Here is an 18,388-nt window from a genome sequence, read left to right on the forward strand (position 1 = left end):
ATAGACAGAGGAGCTTGTACAGCTCCTCTATAGACAGAGGAGCTTGTACAGCTCCTCTATAGACAGAGGAGCTTGTACAGCTACTCTATAGACAGAGGAGCTTGTACAGCTCCTCTATAGACAGAGGAGCTTGTACAGCTCCTCTATAGAAAGAGGAGCTTCTACAGCTCCTCTATAGAAAGAGGAGCTTCTACAGCTCCTCTATAGACAGAGGAGCTTTAACGACTCCTCTGCAGACAATGAGGCTTCATCAGCTCTTCTACAGAGAGAGAGAGAGCAACTTTGATGGCTACACTATGGATAGAAAATCTTTAAAGTCGACCTGCAATAGGTCTTGTAGTGCTCTTTTGAGCCATCTATGCCATTTCTAACTGCTCCAATACATTGTTGCATTTATTGGCATTTTGGACAGGTCATGATTGTTGCCTGATTGTTATCGATACCCATTGGCTGGGAAGTAATACCACATTTGCGATATTTATATATTTCATAGATTATTGTTTATTCTGGTTGGAAGGGAAGGGGAGGGGCGGAGGATAAAGGAAGTGGCCGTAATCCGAAACAAAGCATAAGCCATACCACTTAATCAATGTAGATATGTAAATGTCATGTATCCTAAAAAATTACATGACATGGTGGTTTTCCAATCGATGTGGAATGGAAGATTAAAAAATGTTCCAAGTAGCCAAAAAAAATAAAATAATTCAAAAATATTGTTGACTAGTGTAAAACCAAAACAACAACATTCCCAACAATATATTCCAATTTTTTTTTAAACCAGAAATCCAAATTTTGACCAAGTGCCAAAACAAATGACGGAAACAAAAAATTCAGTTCCCGGTTTGAAATCAGAACCGGAATTTGATAAATCAAATCTGGATAATGACACAGAATCATGGCAACAACAATGACAACAAATTTCAATCAAAACGAGGTAAGTAATGAAAATTTTTTGAATTTCTTGAATAATATAGACATTTATTTTTTTTTGCGTTTGGTTTTGGTATTTCCCGAAAAAGGGTAATTGGGTGGACGGTAATTGCGATAAATTAATGTAATTTACAACAACAATAAAAATAACAATAATGGCACTATATTTAACAAAAGCGAAAGCAAAAAAAAAAAAAAACAACAACTGGAACACACTGACCAGGTCCATTAAAAATTGGGATTAAATGCCTCCTTTGTTGAACACAGACCTGGATATTTGGGATTGGGACCAGTTTGACAGCCTGAAGCCGGTTTTCCGGCTGCATACACGGGCACCTCCAGAGCATAGACGCTGGCATAGTTGCAGGATAAATGATATTTGTAGAGGAATTTATATTCGGCATGAGTGAAGCGTACCATGGAACAACCGACATGGGTGTTGCGATCCAAAACAAACTGGGCAAAGTGGCCATATTTTTCACTAAAACGGAAGAGAATTATCAATTCAATATCGAAATGAATACGCAATAATTCTCCGAGAATACTCACAAATTTCTGGTAGTTCTAAACTTGGTTATATAACTGCTATCAATCACTTTGAATTCGGTGTACCACAACCAGATATCCTCCAAGAGAATTTCGGTTATGTTCTGTACATCACCCTTGTGCCGAGCAATTCCCACCAAATTTTGTCCCGCATTTCGAAAACGATAGGTGTTACGGCAATCATCATGATCGACAATACATGTTCGGGCATTCAGATCGGCTACGAATTGCAATTCGTCATCCCACTGGAGCGTGGCCATGCGTTCTGCTGGATAATAGCCCGGCAATAGGCCGAGAGCAATGAAATTCCTTCGTTTATTGTGTTCGTCTAGAATCAGTTGGCGATAGGGGCGCAAGTCGATGACCTTAACATCGGATCCACATCTTTTGTGGAAAGCCTGGAAAAACATTAAGTGTCAAAAATAAGTTAAGTTCGGTAAATGGCTCTAGGTGGAGGGTAATAACGATTTCTTTTACTTAATTTCAATATGCCATATTGCACCAAATTTAGTACCATCTCCAAAAATATCCCCTTATATTAGGCATACCTTCAAACTTAGATTCCCATATAAAATTTCATGATATTTGCTCTTTTTGCTCTGACCTTTAGAGCGACTGCAAAATCAGGAAGACAAAAATTTTTTTGGTCCGTTTAAACCCTTTAATGTACATCTTCAAAAACAATAGATTTTAATTCCGACCCTAACCCTACCCCCATGCAAAATTTCGCGAGGATCGGACTATAATTGCGACTTATGCAGGGTGAGATGAAAAAACTACAACCAACTTCAGACAGCTGTTAAAAATATTCCAGTGACAGCTCATTTAATTGTTTACAAGCATACAAAAGACTTTTGGTGAGAATTTTCCGGAAAAAAAATTATTCTTGATGGCGTTCAAGCGTGATAGTGTGATTTCTTTATATTTGGTCGGAAAACCTCAAGTGGTTATCGTTAGAGCACTCCAGCATTTAAATGTGAATAAATCTTTTGAGTCTCGCACCATCGCTCGTTACCGTGATACTGGTAGCGTAGCCCGACGTCAATGAAGTGGACAGAAGAAAACAGCCACATTAGCAGAAATGGTTCGACAAATAAAGAAGTGACTTGATCGAAACCCGAATAATCGCTCGTGAGCTGAACATAACGCATTATTCCATTCGACAAATGTTGAAAAAAAAACCATTGAAATTCCAAAAAAAAGCAAGAACTTATCCCGCAAATAAAGAGGGTAGACTCAAAAGTGCTAAAAAGTTCCTTCGCTTGGCCGAAAGTGGTGAACTGCCGAATTTGGTTTTCTTCGATGAGAAAACCTTCGTTGTCCAGCAGCTTGTAAACAAACAAAATGATCGTGTTTACTTGCCAAAGAGGTCAGCTAAAAAGGTGCACCTTCGGTTGGCCACCAGAACTCAAGCGCCGGCCATGGTGAAGGTGTGGGCAGCCATAACAGCCGATGGTCGCTCTACGCTCGTATTAATCGACCATGGCATCAGCAAAAATGCCAAATATTATCGCGTAAATATTCTTGCGGGTGTATTAAAGCCTTGGGCACTCAAACATTTTGAAAGCAGACCTTGGACATTCCAATAGGACTCAGCACCATCGCACTCAGCACGCGCCACCAAAGAATAGTTACAAAATCAGGTTCCTCGCTTTATTTCCAGCGCACAATGGCCACCAGAATCTCCGGATACCAATCCGTTGGATTGTGCCTGGAGTATTTTGGAAGGCAAGGTTGGCACTAAAAAATACCAAGGCGTCGATTACCTCAAGCCAGCGCTTCACCGGGAATGGGCCAAAATAACACAGAGCAACATTCGGGTAGCGTGTGACCGTTTGAAGGCCATAATTCGTGTCAAAGGTGACCAATTCGAACAAATCTAAACTTATTCTAAAATTTGTTGCTATTCCCGACATCTGTTGCTTTAATTCAACAAAATTTAAAAAAATGTAAAAATTATGGCGTTTGACTCTGTTGCTGCTTTTTTATCTCACCCTGTATATGGGACCTATTGCTATATCTGAACCGCTTTTTACCAAATTTAATGTACTTGCTTCTAGACTGAATTCCGTCAGGTGTGCCGCAATTCAGGCCATTTGGACTGATCGGCTGAAGATATATATGGGAGCTATATCGTATTTTAACCCGATTCTCACCAATTCCAATGGTGTTCATCCTTGGGCCAAACAAAATTGTTTGGAAAATTTCTTCTCAATCGGATAATAAAAGCGACCTGCATTTTGTTCACAAGAATACATGGACGGACCACCACTATGTGGTGTAGGGTATAAAAAAACAAGTTAAAGAGTATCAGTCGGTGTTGCCGACAGATGTATACCCCCGCCAATGTTTGATTATTTAAGTATATTTTGATTTCTCTTGTGATTATTTAAACTGTCGGCCCTCTGTGGAGTAGGTTCCCAAGGAATGTGACAATATTGTCCATTTCGTATCGGACCTAAATAAATATGATATAAATATTCCGCCGTGCCAGGATTGGACTATATCGACTTCCTTCATTTTGTATGAGATATGTGATAATTTTTAGACCCTTTGTGATCTTGTGTTAACAAAAATGTTTGTATGTGTGAAATTTGAAGAGAGTTGGATGCTTATTTCGCTTTTATGAGCCTTTTGTATTTTAAAATCTTGAACCCTTTGTGGGGGAGATACCAGAAAGCGTGGGCTAATATATCCCATTTTCACATTCAAATCACAACGACAAGAACCGGATGCATATTTTGGATTTTATGATCGTTTTGGTTATTCAAAACTTTGATTCTTTGTGGGGGAGGTACCAGAAGGAATGGTCCGATCTCTACCATCTTTATAACAGATCTTGTGTTGATAGGAATATTGAGATGTGCCAAGTCAGAATGGTAGCGTTTTATGAGCTTCATGGATATTCAAAATTTTGACGCTTTGTGGGGAGGTACTTGATGGAGCGGACCGATATCTCGATTTTTATACCCTACACCACAAGGTGGTCAGGGTATTATGTCTTTGTGCATTTGTTTGTAACAGGCAAAAGGAAACGAGATAGACCCATAGTTCCTTTTGATGATCTGCATAGAAACACTTTCTGAGTTGATTTATGCATGTCAGTCCGTCTGTCCGTCCGTCCGTCTACCCATGTATTCTTGTGAACAAAATGCAGGTCGCATTTATTATCCGATTGAGATGAAATTTTGCAAACAACATTTGTTTGGCCCAAGGACGAACCCTATTGAAATTGAAGAGATAATCGGTACAAATTTCGTCCGATTTGCCTTTTATTGTGCACCAAACGTGTAATATCAGCCCGAATATTATGGAATTTTGCACATACAACCAAATTAGGCCTGAAAATAAGTATGCCAAATTTTATGGAAATCGGTTCAGATATAGCTATAGCTCCCATATATATTGTTCATCCGATTTGTTATTTTTGTCCTCCGCAGCCGTAATATGCACTCTGTAACAGCAATATTTGGGGAAATATATCAAATGCAGCTCAGAAATACCTTTGCTGAATTTTATCCAGATCGGATCAGATTTGGATATAGCTCCCATATATAACTTCGTCCGATTTACCATTTCTTGTGCACCAAACGTCTAATATTTGTCCAAATGGGATGGAATTTGGCACATACGGCCGAATTTAGTCTAGAAGGTAGTATGCCAAATTTGGTGAAGATCGGTTCAGATATAGTTATAGCTCCCATATATATTGTTCATCCGATTTATTGTATTTGTTACCCACAGCCGTAATATGCACTCCGTAACAACGATATTCAGGGAAATATATCAAACACAGCTCAGAAATATCTTTGCCAAATTTGATCAAGATCGGTTCAGATTTAGATATAGCTCCCATATATATCTTTATCTGATTTCAAATTAATTTTGCACCAAATGGGCAATACAAGTCCGAATTTAAAAGATACAAATGCTTCGGCATATTTAGCCTTTGAACTTTAAATTATAATTATAATCCTAGCGTGTATGATTGAATTCTCCCATAAAATTTTTAATTGTTATGTGGAGCTCAACTAAATTAGCAAAGTGGTGTAGGGTATCATAGGACTTTAGGACTTTCTTTACTGGTTTGTAACATAAATTTAAATTTTCTAATCGACTTAAATCCAATCTGACTTACTCCATTATTTCCGCAGGCTGTATGTTTTTCACCATTCGGGCAGAGTTCAGGATCGCACCAATCCAGGGCCAGAGTTGCGCTTGCCGTCAAACACATAAACATTAAAATTATTTTTGAAATCATTATTTTGTTGAATTTTCTTTAGTATCACTCTGTTCGATGTTCCGAATACAAAATGCTCTGATTTTCAATTAATGCCAATCATTTATACCCAAATTTATTTCTCAATATTTTTAGGGCACTTTTTCAAGGAGAAGAAAACAAAAAAATCTCAAATTCAATATCGCGAGGTTTTGAAAACAAAAAAAAAAAAAAAAAACAAAAAATAAAATTAGCCACAGAAGTACTTCCTTAAAAATATCGATTTTCACTTACAACTTGCAATGTTTACAATTCAAAAAAAAAAAAAAAAGGAACAACAAAAAATCGTTCGAGTTTCCTCAGAATTTGAATGAATTTATCAGACCACGTGTTCCCGCTTCATTTTTTGCTTTGCATAATTTAAACTTATTTTTATTGTTTGCTTTCTGATTCATCGTCGCAGCCCTCTGGATTTTTTTTTAATTTTTTGCTGAGCTGCTGCCTGATTTGAGGTAGGTTAGGAGGCTTCCTCTGTCATGTCGATTATATATTTTGACAGAGGAGAAATGTTGTCTCCACTTATCGAATACTTTACGATCTTCAAATACTCGTTTATTTTTTTTTTTTTCAAATCGGATGATATGCTGTAATATTTTGTTGTTGTTGTTTTCTGTCTGCAATACAAGTTTGTTATAAATCAGATGCTAATTGCATCGAGTGCATGCAAATGCATTCATTATTTGCCGTTGTAAAAACGTTCCCACTCTATGATGTATGGCCATTCGGGGATTCTTTGTGTCGGAAACATGTGTTACCGCCCAGAAAGGTTAAGCGGGGTTTAAATGTAAAATTCAATTAACAAATAACGACTTGTAAATAATATTTGTAAATTCCATATGAAGATTTAATATCCTTCTAAAAACAACGTTTGGTAGTCTGATGGTCTTGGAAATTTTTTCTTAAAAAATATCGAAATTTGTCCTTAAAAAAAATATTTTTAAAGGAAATCCGCATTTGACTTTATAAATATTGTTTAAAATATCGACATTTATAGGCTAGAATTTTGTTCTTAAAAAATCCACGTTAGTTGAAAAACACTCTAAAAAATCCTATCTATGGTCCGAATGTTTTTAAAAAATAAGTAAACCAGTATGGAAAAGTCAAAAATCGGACGGGGCCGATTATATGATACCCTACACCACTATGCATATTTAGTAGATCTCCTTTAAAAAAAAAATATTTTAAGTAGATCATACAACCTGTCAACCTTTGGCTTTAATGTAGTAATAATTTGGCTTCAGGGGGAACTAATGTATAGAAGGCATATCCAATTCTGAATCGATTTTCACTAAATTTGACGGATTGATTTGATATTTTTATCTTTTATACCAAATAATATTGCTATAGAGTGCATGATAAAATATAAAAAAAAAACAAATATCGCAGCCGAGTTACACTCAATGGGAACGTACGTCACGAAATTCACTCCATTTGGGCTGATATTAGCCATTATTTGCACAATAAATCTGAAATCGGATTAAGGATACATATGGGAGCTATATCCAAAACTTAGCCGATCTCGATAAAATTTGGCAAAGGTATTTCCGAGCTTTATAAGATATGCCGCACCAAATATCATTGTTGTCGAATGCATAATATGAATGTGAGAAACTTAAAGACTAAATCGGATGAAACATATATATGGGAGCTATAGCTATATCTGAACCGGTTTTCAGCAAATTTTATGTACTTGCTTCTAGACTGAGTTCGGTTGGATGTGCCAAAATTCAGGTCATTTGGACTGATATTGGCCATTGGTTGAAAGATATTTATGGGTTGACCTATATGGGTATGGGACCTATATCTAAATTTGAGCCGATTCTCACCAATTTCAATAGGATTCGTCCATGAGCCAAACAATTGTTGTTTGAAAAATGTTATTATATTTTTTTTTAGCGGATAATAAAAGTGACCTGCATGTTGTTCACAAACATAAATCGACTCAGAAAGTGATTCTATGAAGATCCACAAAAGTAACTATGGTCCTATCTCGCCCCCTTTTCCATGTTACAAACAAATGTATAAAGACATAATACCCTTACCACTATGTGGTGTAGGGTATAAAAATACCCTCAGGTAATGTCCGTTTATCTATATTTATAAAACAGTAGGGTAAAAACTGACTGAGTGAGAATTAACAGTTGGACGAAACGGCTAAAGCTAAAATCTTGAAATTTTACACAAGGGTTTGTCTAGGTGCGTGGGCTGGCTTTTTGGAAATGCGTACTAAAAAGGTACGAAAAGTACTAGAATGTACTTCAAATTTGATACTTCGTATTGAACAAATGGAATGATGAGAATGAGAGTCACTAATGGAGAGTGGAGAGTTAACAAGTGTGTTTTTGAAAATTCAATTTCAAATTTAAGGTCACGAAAAATTCTAAAATGGTACCAAACTTTGGTATTATGTAAACGGATAGAGCTAAAAATCAAGGTATGAGAATCAAGGTTGGGAAATAAATTTAGTACACGAAAGTGGTTTTGGAAGTGTGTACCAAGTGTGCGCAGTGGTTTAGTTTAGGGTGAACGGATGAAGTTGTAATTTTGAAATTGTGTATTTGGTTCCTATTGGTGCTTGGTGTGTAATTAAGATGTGTAATTAAAGTGAAAGTACTAAATAGTACTATATTTGGTACAATTTGGTATTGGGTGAACAGATAGGACTTGAAATCTGATATTACGATCCTTAAATTTTGATATTGAGGTCTATGTTGGTATCTGGAATTGAGATATGGATGTGCTTTTGGATATATGTACCATAACTGTTCCGAAAAGTACTAAATTAACAAATTTAAGGTGGAGTTTTCGCTTACAAAATGCGGGAACTTGCTAGTTTAAATATATTTCGACTTGCGCTATGATTCTCAAACGGTTGATCCTTAATGCGACAGGTTCTGAAGGTATGGGTCAGTATTGCAAATTTTTTTATCTGACCTAAATCAAATAAAAATAATACAATTTTAACTATATCGACTGAAATTAGACAAATTAGAGACCAAGTGTGGGGGAGGTATCAGAAGGAGTGGTCCGATTTTTCCCATCTTCACACCAGATCGCACTAACCTATCACTGGTAATATTGGTAGTTGCAAAATATGCACAAAATCAGATGATCCTTTCTTTTTCTATAAGGTAAATTATTTTCGCGGAAATTTTTGACCTTTTGTGGGAGAGATATCAGAAGGACTGGGCCAATATTGCCTTTTCCGAACTCAATCTAAATTTGATAATAATGTTACGATGTACCAAGTTTGGGCCAAATCCGATACTCCCTTAGAGAGTTATCTTGCGTTCTAACCAGCCAGATAGACAGAGGGACACCCCTAAATCGACTCCAAATGTGTAAAACGGGTTTGAACCAAAGAGATCTGGTGTCTAGAACATTTATTTCGGTGGTCCTATTTTTCCCATCTTCACACCAGATCGCACTCGACCAATCACTGGTAAAAAAATTGGTAGTTGCAAAATATGCACAAAATCAGATGATCCTTTCTTTTTCTATAAGGTAAATTATTATCGTGGAAATTTTTGACCTTTTGTGGGAGAGATATCAGAAGGACTGGGCCAATATTGCCTTTTCCGAACTCAATCTAAATTTGATAATAATGTTACGATGTACCAAGTTTGGGCCAAATCCGATACTCCCTTAGAGAGTTATCTTGCGTTCTAACCAGCCAGATAGACAGAGGGACACCCCTAGATCGACTCCAAATGTGTAAAACGGGTTTGAACCAAAGAGATCTGGTGTCTAGAACATTTATTTCGGTGATTTGGTATACCCTTGGATACGGCCAAAACGTGGCGGCCATATCTAAGGGTATACCAATATTCACAAAAATAGGCGTTTGTTGATCTAATGGTTCATATATAACCTTAAAAATTTATTAAAATTGAAAATCTGTTCTTCGAAAAATTGTCTTAAAAAACGCGTTTGTTGGTCTGATAGTCCTTAAAGAATACTCAGTAAAAATTAACGCTTGTTCTTGAAAAACCATATTGGTTTTTTATTAAAGAATTCACGTTAGGCTGGAATTTGATAATATCCCTAAAAGAATTCCAAATTGTTCGTGAGAAATATTCTTAAAAAATCCACGTTAGTTGGTCTGGTGGCCCTGAAAAATATTCTTAAAAACGTCTACGTCTGTTGGTCCAACATTCCTTCAAAAGTTTTCTAAAAAAATTGCTTTTACCGGTCTAATGGTTCTGAAAACAATATTCATAAAATAAACTAAATTTGTAGATCTGATGATCCCTAATTTGTCCTGGACAACCTTTAAATAATATTTGTAATAATTTCCATAAAAAGGTTTAATATATTTCTAAAAATCAACGCTTGCTCGTAGTGGTCTGATGGTCTTTGAAAATTTTCTCAAAAAATACCCAAATTTGTTCTTGAAAAAATATTTTTTAAAAGAAATCTGCATTTTACCTTAAAAATATTCTGTAAAGTATCCACATTTATGGGTCTGATGGCCTTTGAAATGTGTTCTTAAAAAATTCACGTTAGTTGAAAACAAGTAAGCAAAGGCTACAGTCGAGCGGGGCCGACCGTTGAATACCCTACAACACTATAATAAACGATACAGTTTATATAGGCGAGATACTCGAAAGAATTCCACAAGATATTGTGACAAATTATAAAAGAAAAACATCAGGTTTCGTTCTCTAATTTTCGAATAATATCAACTTAAACTAATTTGCTCATTTCCAATTTATTGGTAAATGTTGTACTTAAATGGTCTTCCTAGATCTGGAACCAATATTTCCCAAAGACCTATAACCTCTCAGAAGTGGCAAAAGATTAACATTTATTTTTGGTTTTTGACTGAAACGCATCTATATGAGATACAGACATTTGACTATATTCCTTAACGAAATCAGCGTTACCGAAATAGTCAGAAGTGCATCTTTCCTTTATTTGTGAATTCTCCAAAAAGTCACTGAAATGGACATTTTCGTATTTTGTCTACAAAAGTTGGCAAACTCCTTCACACATTGAATATTTTTGGATCGCCATCCAAAACTGCTTGGCTTTTGCAATGTGCGGTAACCCCCATTCAAATGTGCGTGAGGATCGGGCGATAATTACGACCTGCCGACAATTTTGCAGTTTTTTGGCCCATTTCAACCCCTAAATATTGGCGATCATCTCCAAAAAGAGTAGGCTTCTATTCTGACCCTCATCTTATCCCCGTGCAAAATTTCGTAAGGATCGGGCCATAAATGCGTTCTGTATATGATATCCTGATATCCTAACTACTTAGTTTTGTTAGCTGTAGAAATATTACCAAATATTTAATTCAAAATGAAAATATGCCAAAAATATGACAAAATTAAAAAAAATATGAGAAAATGTTAGAAAATCAATATTTTCATCTTTAGAGAGATATTTTTATGCGATTTTTTTAGACTTTTTTTCTTTCCTGCCAAGAGGCCATTCTGAATTAATGAGAACTGTCGAAATCAGTTCAGCAGTTCTCGACATATAAAAGATTTTTCAAGCATATCTTCTTTGATAAACATATATATATCGCACATATTTTGCTATATATCCGATTTGTTGGATGTTAACATCAATGTAAAGGTCAGAAGTAACCTTGTCATGGCTTTGTGATTTCGCCGGGATTTAAAATATTCGCGGTTTAATGAAAAATTTTGAATTTTTTCAACACAAAAGATATGGTCTATTTTACCCGCTAAATATTATCCGATGACCACCCAAATTGGTAGGCTTTTTCCCTGCCCTAAACTCTAGCTACATGCGAAATTCCGCGTCGATTGGTCCATTTAAACCCCTAAGCATTTGGCGATCATCTCCAAAAGAAATAGGCTTCTATTCTGAACCTAACCCCACCTTCGTGCAAAATTTCGTAAGGATCGGGCCATAATTGCGACCTGTAGCGTGATTACAAATTAACATGTACAGACGGACAGACGGACGGACGGACATACATAGCTAGATCGACTCAGCTTGGCGAGCTAGGAAGATCCATATATACTTTCCTATATGGGAAACCAATATTTCGAGGTGTTACATAATTTTGGGCCCAATCAAACTTATAATACCCCCAACACATAGTGTTGTAGGGTATAAACACTCTAAAACATTCAAAACTGTGTCGAAACAATTTATGGAAATAATCTTAAAATATTCTTTAAATATCCAAGAAATATTCTTCAAGAAATCAGTTTTACAAAATTTACATCAGTTGGTCCAGTAGTCCTTAAAAAGTATTCTAAAAAATCATGTTTTGCTGGTTTGATGGAAAATATTCACGTTTGTTGATCTGATGGTCCCTAAAAATATACGTAACAAGTTAAAAAGTATCAGTCGGTATTGCCGACAGATATATACCCTCAGCCTGTGTTCGATTATTTAAATATAATTTGACTAGTGTTACAATTATTCAAACGTTTGACCCTCTATGGAGCAGGTTCCGGAAGAATGGGCCAATATTGTATATTTCGTATCGGACCCAAAAATATGATATAAATATTCCGACGTTCCTGGTATGGATTATATCGACGAACTCCTTCACTTTATAAGAAATATGTAATAATTTTTAGAAAATGTTAAAATGTGCCTGATGTACAAGATAGAATCTACCGAAATATTCCACATTTATACTTCATCCGATAAAAAAAAAAAAAATATTGAGCGGAATCTTGGGCAACATTGCAAAGGATATTTATGTCCAATTTTATGCGAAATCGTAAATTCCGATAAAAGTCATATTTATATCAGGCTTCTTATTGGGAGAAATATTCGAGCATAGCAAGTAGTAAAGAATTTTCTAATTGTTTCGAAAGTTATGACAGATAAAATTATTGAAAATTGTGACCCCAGAAGGGGTTGGTTTTCCAAAATCTTGAACCCTATGTTTGGGGGAGATGAAATGGTTCGATCTATATCACCTTTATAACAGATCTTGTGTTGATAGAAATATTGAGAGTCTAAATGTAATCGGATATTAATTTGGCGTTTTATGAGCTTTATGGGTATTCAAAATTTCGACACTTTGTGGGGGGAGGTACCAGGTGGAGTAGACCGATACATTCCATGTTAACGCCAGATCTTGGGTTTATAAAAATATTGGAATGTGTGAAATTTTAAGACGTTCGGATCCTTACATTACATTTTATAAGAGTTATAATTATCCAAAATTTTGACCCTTTGTGGGGGAGGTCCCTGATGGAGTAAACCGATATTGTCCATTTTCGCACCGGGCCTAGCACTTAAGCAAATATTAGGATTCGCAAAGTTCGAGCAAAATCGGATCATCCTTTCTCTTTCTGTGCAGAAAATATATTTTTTGAAAATTTCGACCATTTGTGGGGAAGGTACCAGAAGGAGTGGACCGATGTATTCCACCTTCAAACCAGACCTTGGGTTAATAAAAATATTGGGATGTGTGAAATTTGAAGACCATCGGACTCTTACTTCACATTTTATAAGAGTTGTTATTATTCAAAATTTTGACCCTTTGTGGGGGAGGTACTTGATAGAGTGGACCGATATTGTCCATTTTCGCACTTGACCTAGCACTGACAAAAATATTAGAATTCGCAAAGTTGGAGCAAAATCGGATCATCATTTCTCTTTCTATGCAGAAAATATATTTTTTGAAAATTTCGACCTTTTGTGGGGGAGGTACCAGAAGGAGTGGACCGATATTGCCCATCTCCGAACTCGATCTAAGTTTGACAAAAATATTACGATGTACAAAGTGTGGACCAAATCGAGTACTTCCTTCGAGAGTTATCGTGCGCACCAGCCAGCCAGACAGACAGACAGACGGACGGACGAACATCGCTAGATCGACTCCAAATGTTCTGAAACGGATTTGGTCCAAAGAGACCTAGGGTCTAAAACCGTTATTTCGACTAGGCACGTTTTGACCGTATCAAATGATATATACCCTCTGTAGCCATATGGCTAAGGGTATAAAAAGTCCTAATATGTCCTTGAAACAATATTCTTTAAAATTCCTGGTAAAATATATATTTGTGAAAAATCCACGTTTTTTGGTCTCATAGTCATCAGAAAATTATCCTTAAGAAACACATTTATTGGTCTGATGATCCTTGAAATTTTATTCCAAAAAATCCATGTTTGAAAGCCCATTCATTTGTCTTTAACAAAATACACTGAAAAAATCCAAGCTTGTTGCTGTGATGATCTTTAAAAAATATAATTAAACATTCATTTTCTTGCCGTTATGGTCCTTTAAAAGTATTATTTAACAAGTAAGCAAAGGCTATAGCCGTGCGGGGCCGACCATGTGATACCCTACAACACTACTATATGTTAGAAGTAGAAGAAGAAGACGTTCGCCTTTGGTGTATTTCGGATATTGCCTGTAAGTAATGCTGGTATTTTTTTCACACAAAAGTGGTACTCGTTATCTTAAAATCTAACTTTATGCGAGATTTCGTGTACTTTGGTTTATACTTGTGACCTTTATAACGGCTGCAAAATCAGGAACATTTTTAGTTGTTGGTCCATTTCAACCCCTAATGTATTGCGGACATCTTTGAAAACAATAGGCCTAGTCTTCTGAGCCCAACCCTACTCTTGTGAGAATCGGACGATATTTGCATTACTTATATAATATCCCCAACCTGTGTTGTAAGATGAAAAAATATTGCAAAATATTACAAGTGAAATTTCAAAAAGTAGCACGCGATAAAAAATATGAAAAAATACAAAAATATAATAACACCATTATTGACACATTTTTATGCGAGTTTTTTAGATTTTATTCTCTTATGCCAATAGGGCATTCAGAATTGACAAAATTTGTCAAAATCGGTCCAGCTCGGCGAGGTAGAAAGATCCATATTCACTTTCCTATGTGGGAAACCAATATTTCGTTGTGTTACATAATTTTTGGCCCAATCCAACTCATAATATCCCCAACACATAGTGTTGTAGGGTAAAAAAATTCACTTATGTTGGTTTCAAGTTTCATTTATTTAATAATTTGGATTATAAACTTCCTTGAGAGAACACAGACCAGGATAAAGGGGATTAGTACCAGTTCTACATTTTGAACCAGGTTTACCCGCCGAATAGATGGGTATATCATAGGCATAAAGTGTGGAATAGTTACAGGCGAAATTATAAATATACAAATATGGATACTCTGGGCGGGTGTAGCGCAGCAGGGAACAGCCCACATGGGTATTGCGGTCCAATACGAGTCCGGCAAAGTGGCCATATTTATCTCTAAAATAAATAAAATAATAAAAATGAAAGTTAGATGATATACAAATTAAATAATGCAAATATACAAAATAATACAATCATACTCACAAATCTCCCACCACCTTAAATTCCGTAATAATATTGCTACCTATTGTTTTGTGCTCGCGAAACCACAGCCACATATCGGTCAATATAATTTCTGTTATATTCTGATAAATATTTCGAAATCTGGATATTCCAACTAGATTTTGTCCGGAATTCCGAAAACGATACGTATTACGACACTCATCATGTTCCACATGACAGGTGCGTACATTTAAGTCGGCTACATATTCCAATTCTTCATCCCATTGTAGGGTGGCCATGCGTGCGGCTGGATAATATCCAGGCAATAGACCAAGTGCGACAAAATTTCTGCGTTTATTGTGTTCATGGACGATAAAATCACGATATGGTTCCAAATCAATAATTTCCGCATCGTGGCCACATCTTTCATGGAAAGTCTAAGGAATTAATATTTAATAATAAAATATTAGTGTCATGGGGATTTTGAAAATTTCCCGGGATCATGCTTTTTGTTATTTGTTTAAAATTTGACATTTCGTAAATGAGAACCAAATTAAGGCTAGTCTACGCATCACGTAAAGGTCCGATTATTTATGTTTTTTTTTATTTTAGAGTGATATGTTAAGTGACTTTTTCATATTTTGTAATTTATTGCATACTTTAAGGAGCTCCCAACAATGTTTTAAATTAAAATATACTATGAATGACTATAAAACACTTGTATTTCAATTATTCTATATTTTTTGTTTATTTATATTAATTAATACTACACTACAAGGCGTTTCTTTTTAGATTTTTAGAAAAGTAAATCTGCGATGTGTCTGAAAGTATGCTATAAAAATACATATGACTCTAACATCATATGCAATCGAGCCATAAGGGTGGTGTTTTTGAACATGAATTTAGTTCTTTTATACCCTTCACCATACTTTGTATGGATGGTATATTAAGTTCGTCATTCCGTTTGTAACTCGCCGAAATAATAATTTTAGACCAAACAAAGTATATACATTCTTGATCAGCATAAAACGATTTAGCCCTGCCGTCTGTTGTAATTACACTAGAGTCATAACGAATAAAGATAGGAAGCTAAAATTTTGTCTGCAGGCAGTTCAAGTTTGAAAATGGGCTATATCGGTCCACAATATCACATATATGTGTATAACGGTACCTCCGATATTCGGTATATTGATGATTGTAGCCAAATTTTTTAATGAAATTGTCTGAAAAACCGAACGAGGAGTTCCTCCTGAGTACTTTACCCCCTGGAAGAGTATTGTCTATATAGGTCCACGATACCGTATATCCACCATATAATGATACTTCCCTATATTCGGTATTTTGGTGATTTTAGCTAAATTTTTTAATGGAATTCTCAGAAAATCCACACAAAAAGTTTTTTTTGGCGCTTTACGCCCTAGATAAGAATCGCCTATAGGGGTCCACGATATCATATAGCCCCCATACAACGGTAACCGGCGATATTCGGTATTTTGATGATTTTAGGGACATTATTCATCGGAGTTGTTTCAAATTTTGTATTTAGAGTTCGTAATGAGTACTACAGCCTGTGACAAAAAATTGTCTATGCAGGTCCAAATTCCCGCATAGCCCCTATGTATCGGTACCTCCCTATATTCGGTATTTTAACGATTTGAGGTACAATATTCTCCGGAATTGTTTCAAAATTCTTATTTGAAGTTCCTAATGGATACTACAGCTTGTGACAGAAAATTGTCTATGCTGGCCCAGATCTTCATATAGGCCCCATACATCGGTACCTCCCTATATTCCGCATACTGATGATTTTACCGACATTCTTCACCAGAGTTATTTGAAATTTCGTATTTAGAGTTCTTAATGAATACTACAGTCTATGAGGGAAATTGTCTATGCAGGTCCACTTTCTCGTATAGCCCCCATGTATCGGTACCTCCACATATTCGGTATTTTGACGGTTTTAGGTACTATATTCACCGGAATTGTTTCAAAATTCTTATTTGAAGTTCCTAATGGATACTACAGCTTGTGACAGAAAATTGTCTATGCAGGCCCAGATCTTCATATAGGCCCCATACATCTGTACCTCCCAATATTCCGCATATTGATGATTTTACCGACATTATTCACCGAAATTGTTTTAAATTTCGTATTTTAAGTTCATAATGGGTACTACAGTCTACGACAGAAAATTGTCTAAGCAGGTTCACGTTCTCGTATAGCCTCCATATATCGGTACCTCCCGATATTCGGTATTTTGATGATTTTAGGGACATTCTTCACCGGAGTTGTTTGAAATTTCGTATTTAGAGTTTCTAATGAGTACTACAGTCTATGAGGGAAAATTGTCTATGCAGGTTCACTTTCTCGTGTAGCCCCCATGTATCGGTACCTATCTATATTCGGTATTTTGACGGCTTTAGGTACTATATTCACCGGAATTGTTTCAAATTTCTTCTTTGAAGCTCCTAATAGGTAGTACAGCCTGTGGCATGAAATTGTCTATGCAGGTCCAGGTCTTCGTATAGGCCCCATATATCGCTACCTCCCTATTTTCGCTATTTTGACGATTTTAGGTAAAATATTCACCGAAATTGTTTGACATTTTGTATTTGAAGTTGTAGTACTCATTACAGCCTGTGACCAAAAATCGTCTATGTAGGTTCACGTTTCGTATATATATAATTGGTATTTTGACGATTTTAGGCACAATATTCATCGAAATTTTTTTAAACTTTCGTATTTGAAGTTCCTAATAAGTATTACAGTCTGTGACATAAAGTTGTCTATGCAGGCCCAGGTCTTCGTATATACCCCAATATAACGGTAATATTCGGTATTTTTAAGATTTTAAAAGCATTTTTAACCGATTTTTTTTCTTTGAAAGTTTCCAAATTTGTTCCAAATGGTGGAGTTCGGCCGGGCCGAACTTACTGCTTTTTTACTTGTTATGACATACTTCTAGGCGTTTCCCTCAATTTTAGAAATAATTATTATGTAATTTTACATATGATATCGTTAAAATCGTAGTGTTTCTTCTTAAATTTAAAATTTGTTGGGAGCGCCTAAAAATAGGCTATTAAATGCTAAATATGACACGTGTAAAATTCACTTTCTATATGACTCCAATATGATGTAAAAAGGAATCTCAACTAAATTCATTTTTTTTTTCAAAATCTTGTTACACATTTTTTAAAAATTAATTCCAATCAACTTCTTACCCCATCATTGTTGCAGGCTATATGTTGCACACCATCCGAACATAAAATCGGATCACACCAATCCAAAGAAAGATCCATATTCACTTTCCTATGTGGGAAACCAATATTTCGTTGTGTTACATAATTTTTGGCCCAATCC

General features: G+C 35.7%; 2 protein-coding genes across 2 annotated transcripts; both read right to left on the minus strand.

The window, feature by feature from the left end:
• Window positions 1–1,039: 1,039 nt before the first annotated feature.
• On the minus strand, window positions 1,040–5,797 carry LOC101890853 (antigen 5 like allergen Cul n 1-like). Its single transcript, XM_005188787.4, has 3 exons — window positions 5,615–5,797; window positions 1,480–1,874; window positions 1,040–1,411 (listed from the first exon to the last, which is right to left on the minus strand). The coding sequence occupies exons 1-3, from the start codon at window positions 5,735–5,737 to the stop codon at window positions 1,159–1,161; spliced, it is 771 nt and encodes a 256-aa protein (XP_005188844.3). The 5' UTR covers window positions 5,738–5,797; the 3' UTR covers window positions 1,040–1,158.
• Window positions 5,798–14,730: 8,933 nt separating this feature from the next.
• On the minus strand, window positions 14,731–18,327 carry LOC131801428 (antigen 5 like allergen Cul n 1-like). Its single transcript, XM_059120197.1, has 3 exons — window positions 18,250–18,327; window positions 15,071–15,465; window positions 14,731–14,983 (listed from the first exon to the last, which is right to left on the minus strand). Exons 1-3 carry the CDS (start codon window positions 18,325–18,327, stop codon window positions 14,731–14,733), a joined length of 726 nt encoding a protein of 241 aa, XP_058976180.1.
• Between the last annotated feature and the right edge of the window lie 61 nt (window positions 18,328–18,388).

This window comes from Musca domestica, unplaced genomic scaffold (assembly GCF_030504385.1).
Source record: "Musca domestica strain aabys unplaced genomic scaffold, Musca_domestica.polishedcontigs.V.1.1 16, whole genome shotgun sequence".
NCBI lineage: Eukaryota > Metazoa > Arthropoda > Insecta > Diptera > Muscidae > Musca > Musca domestica.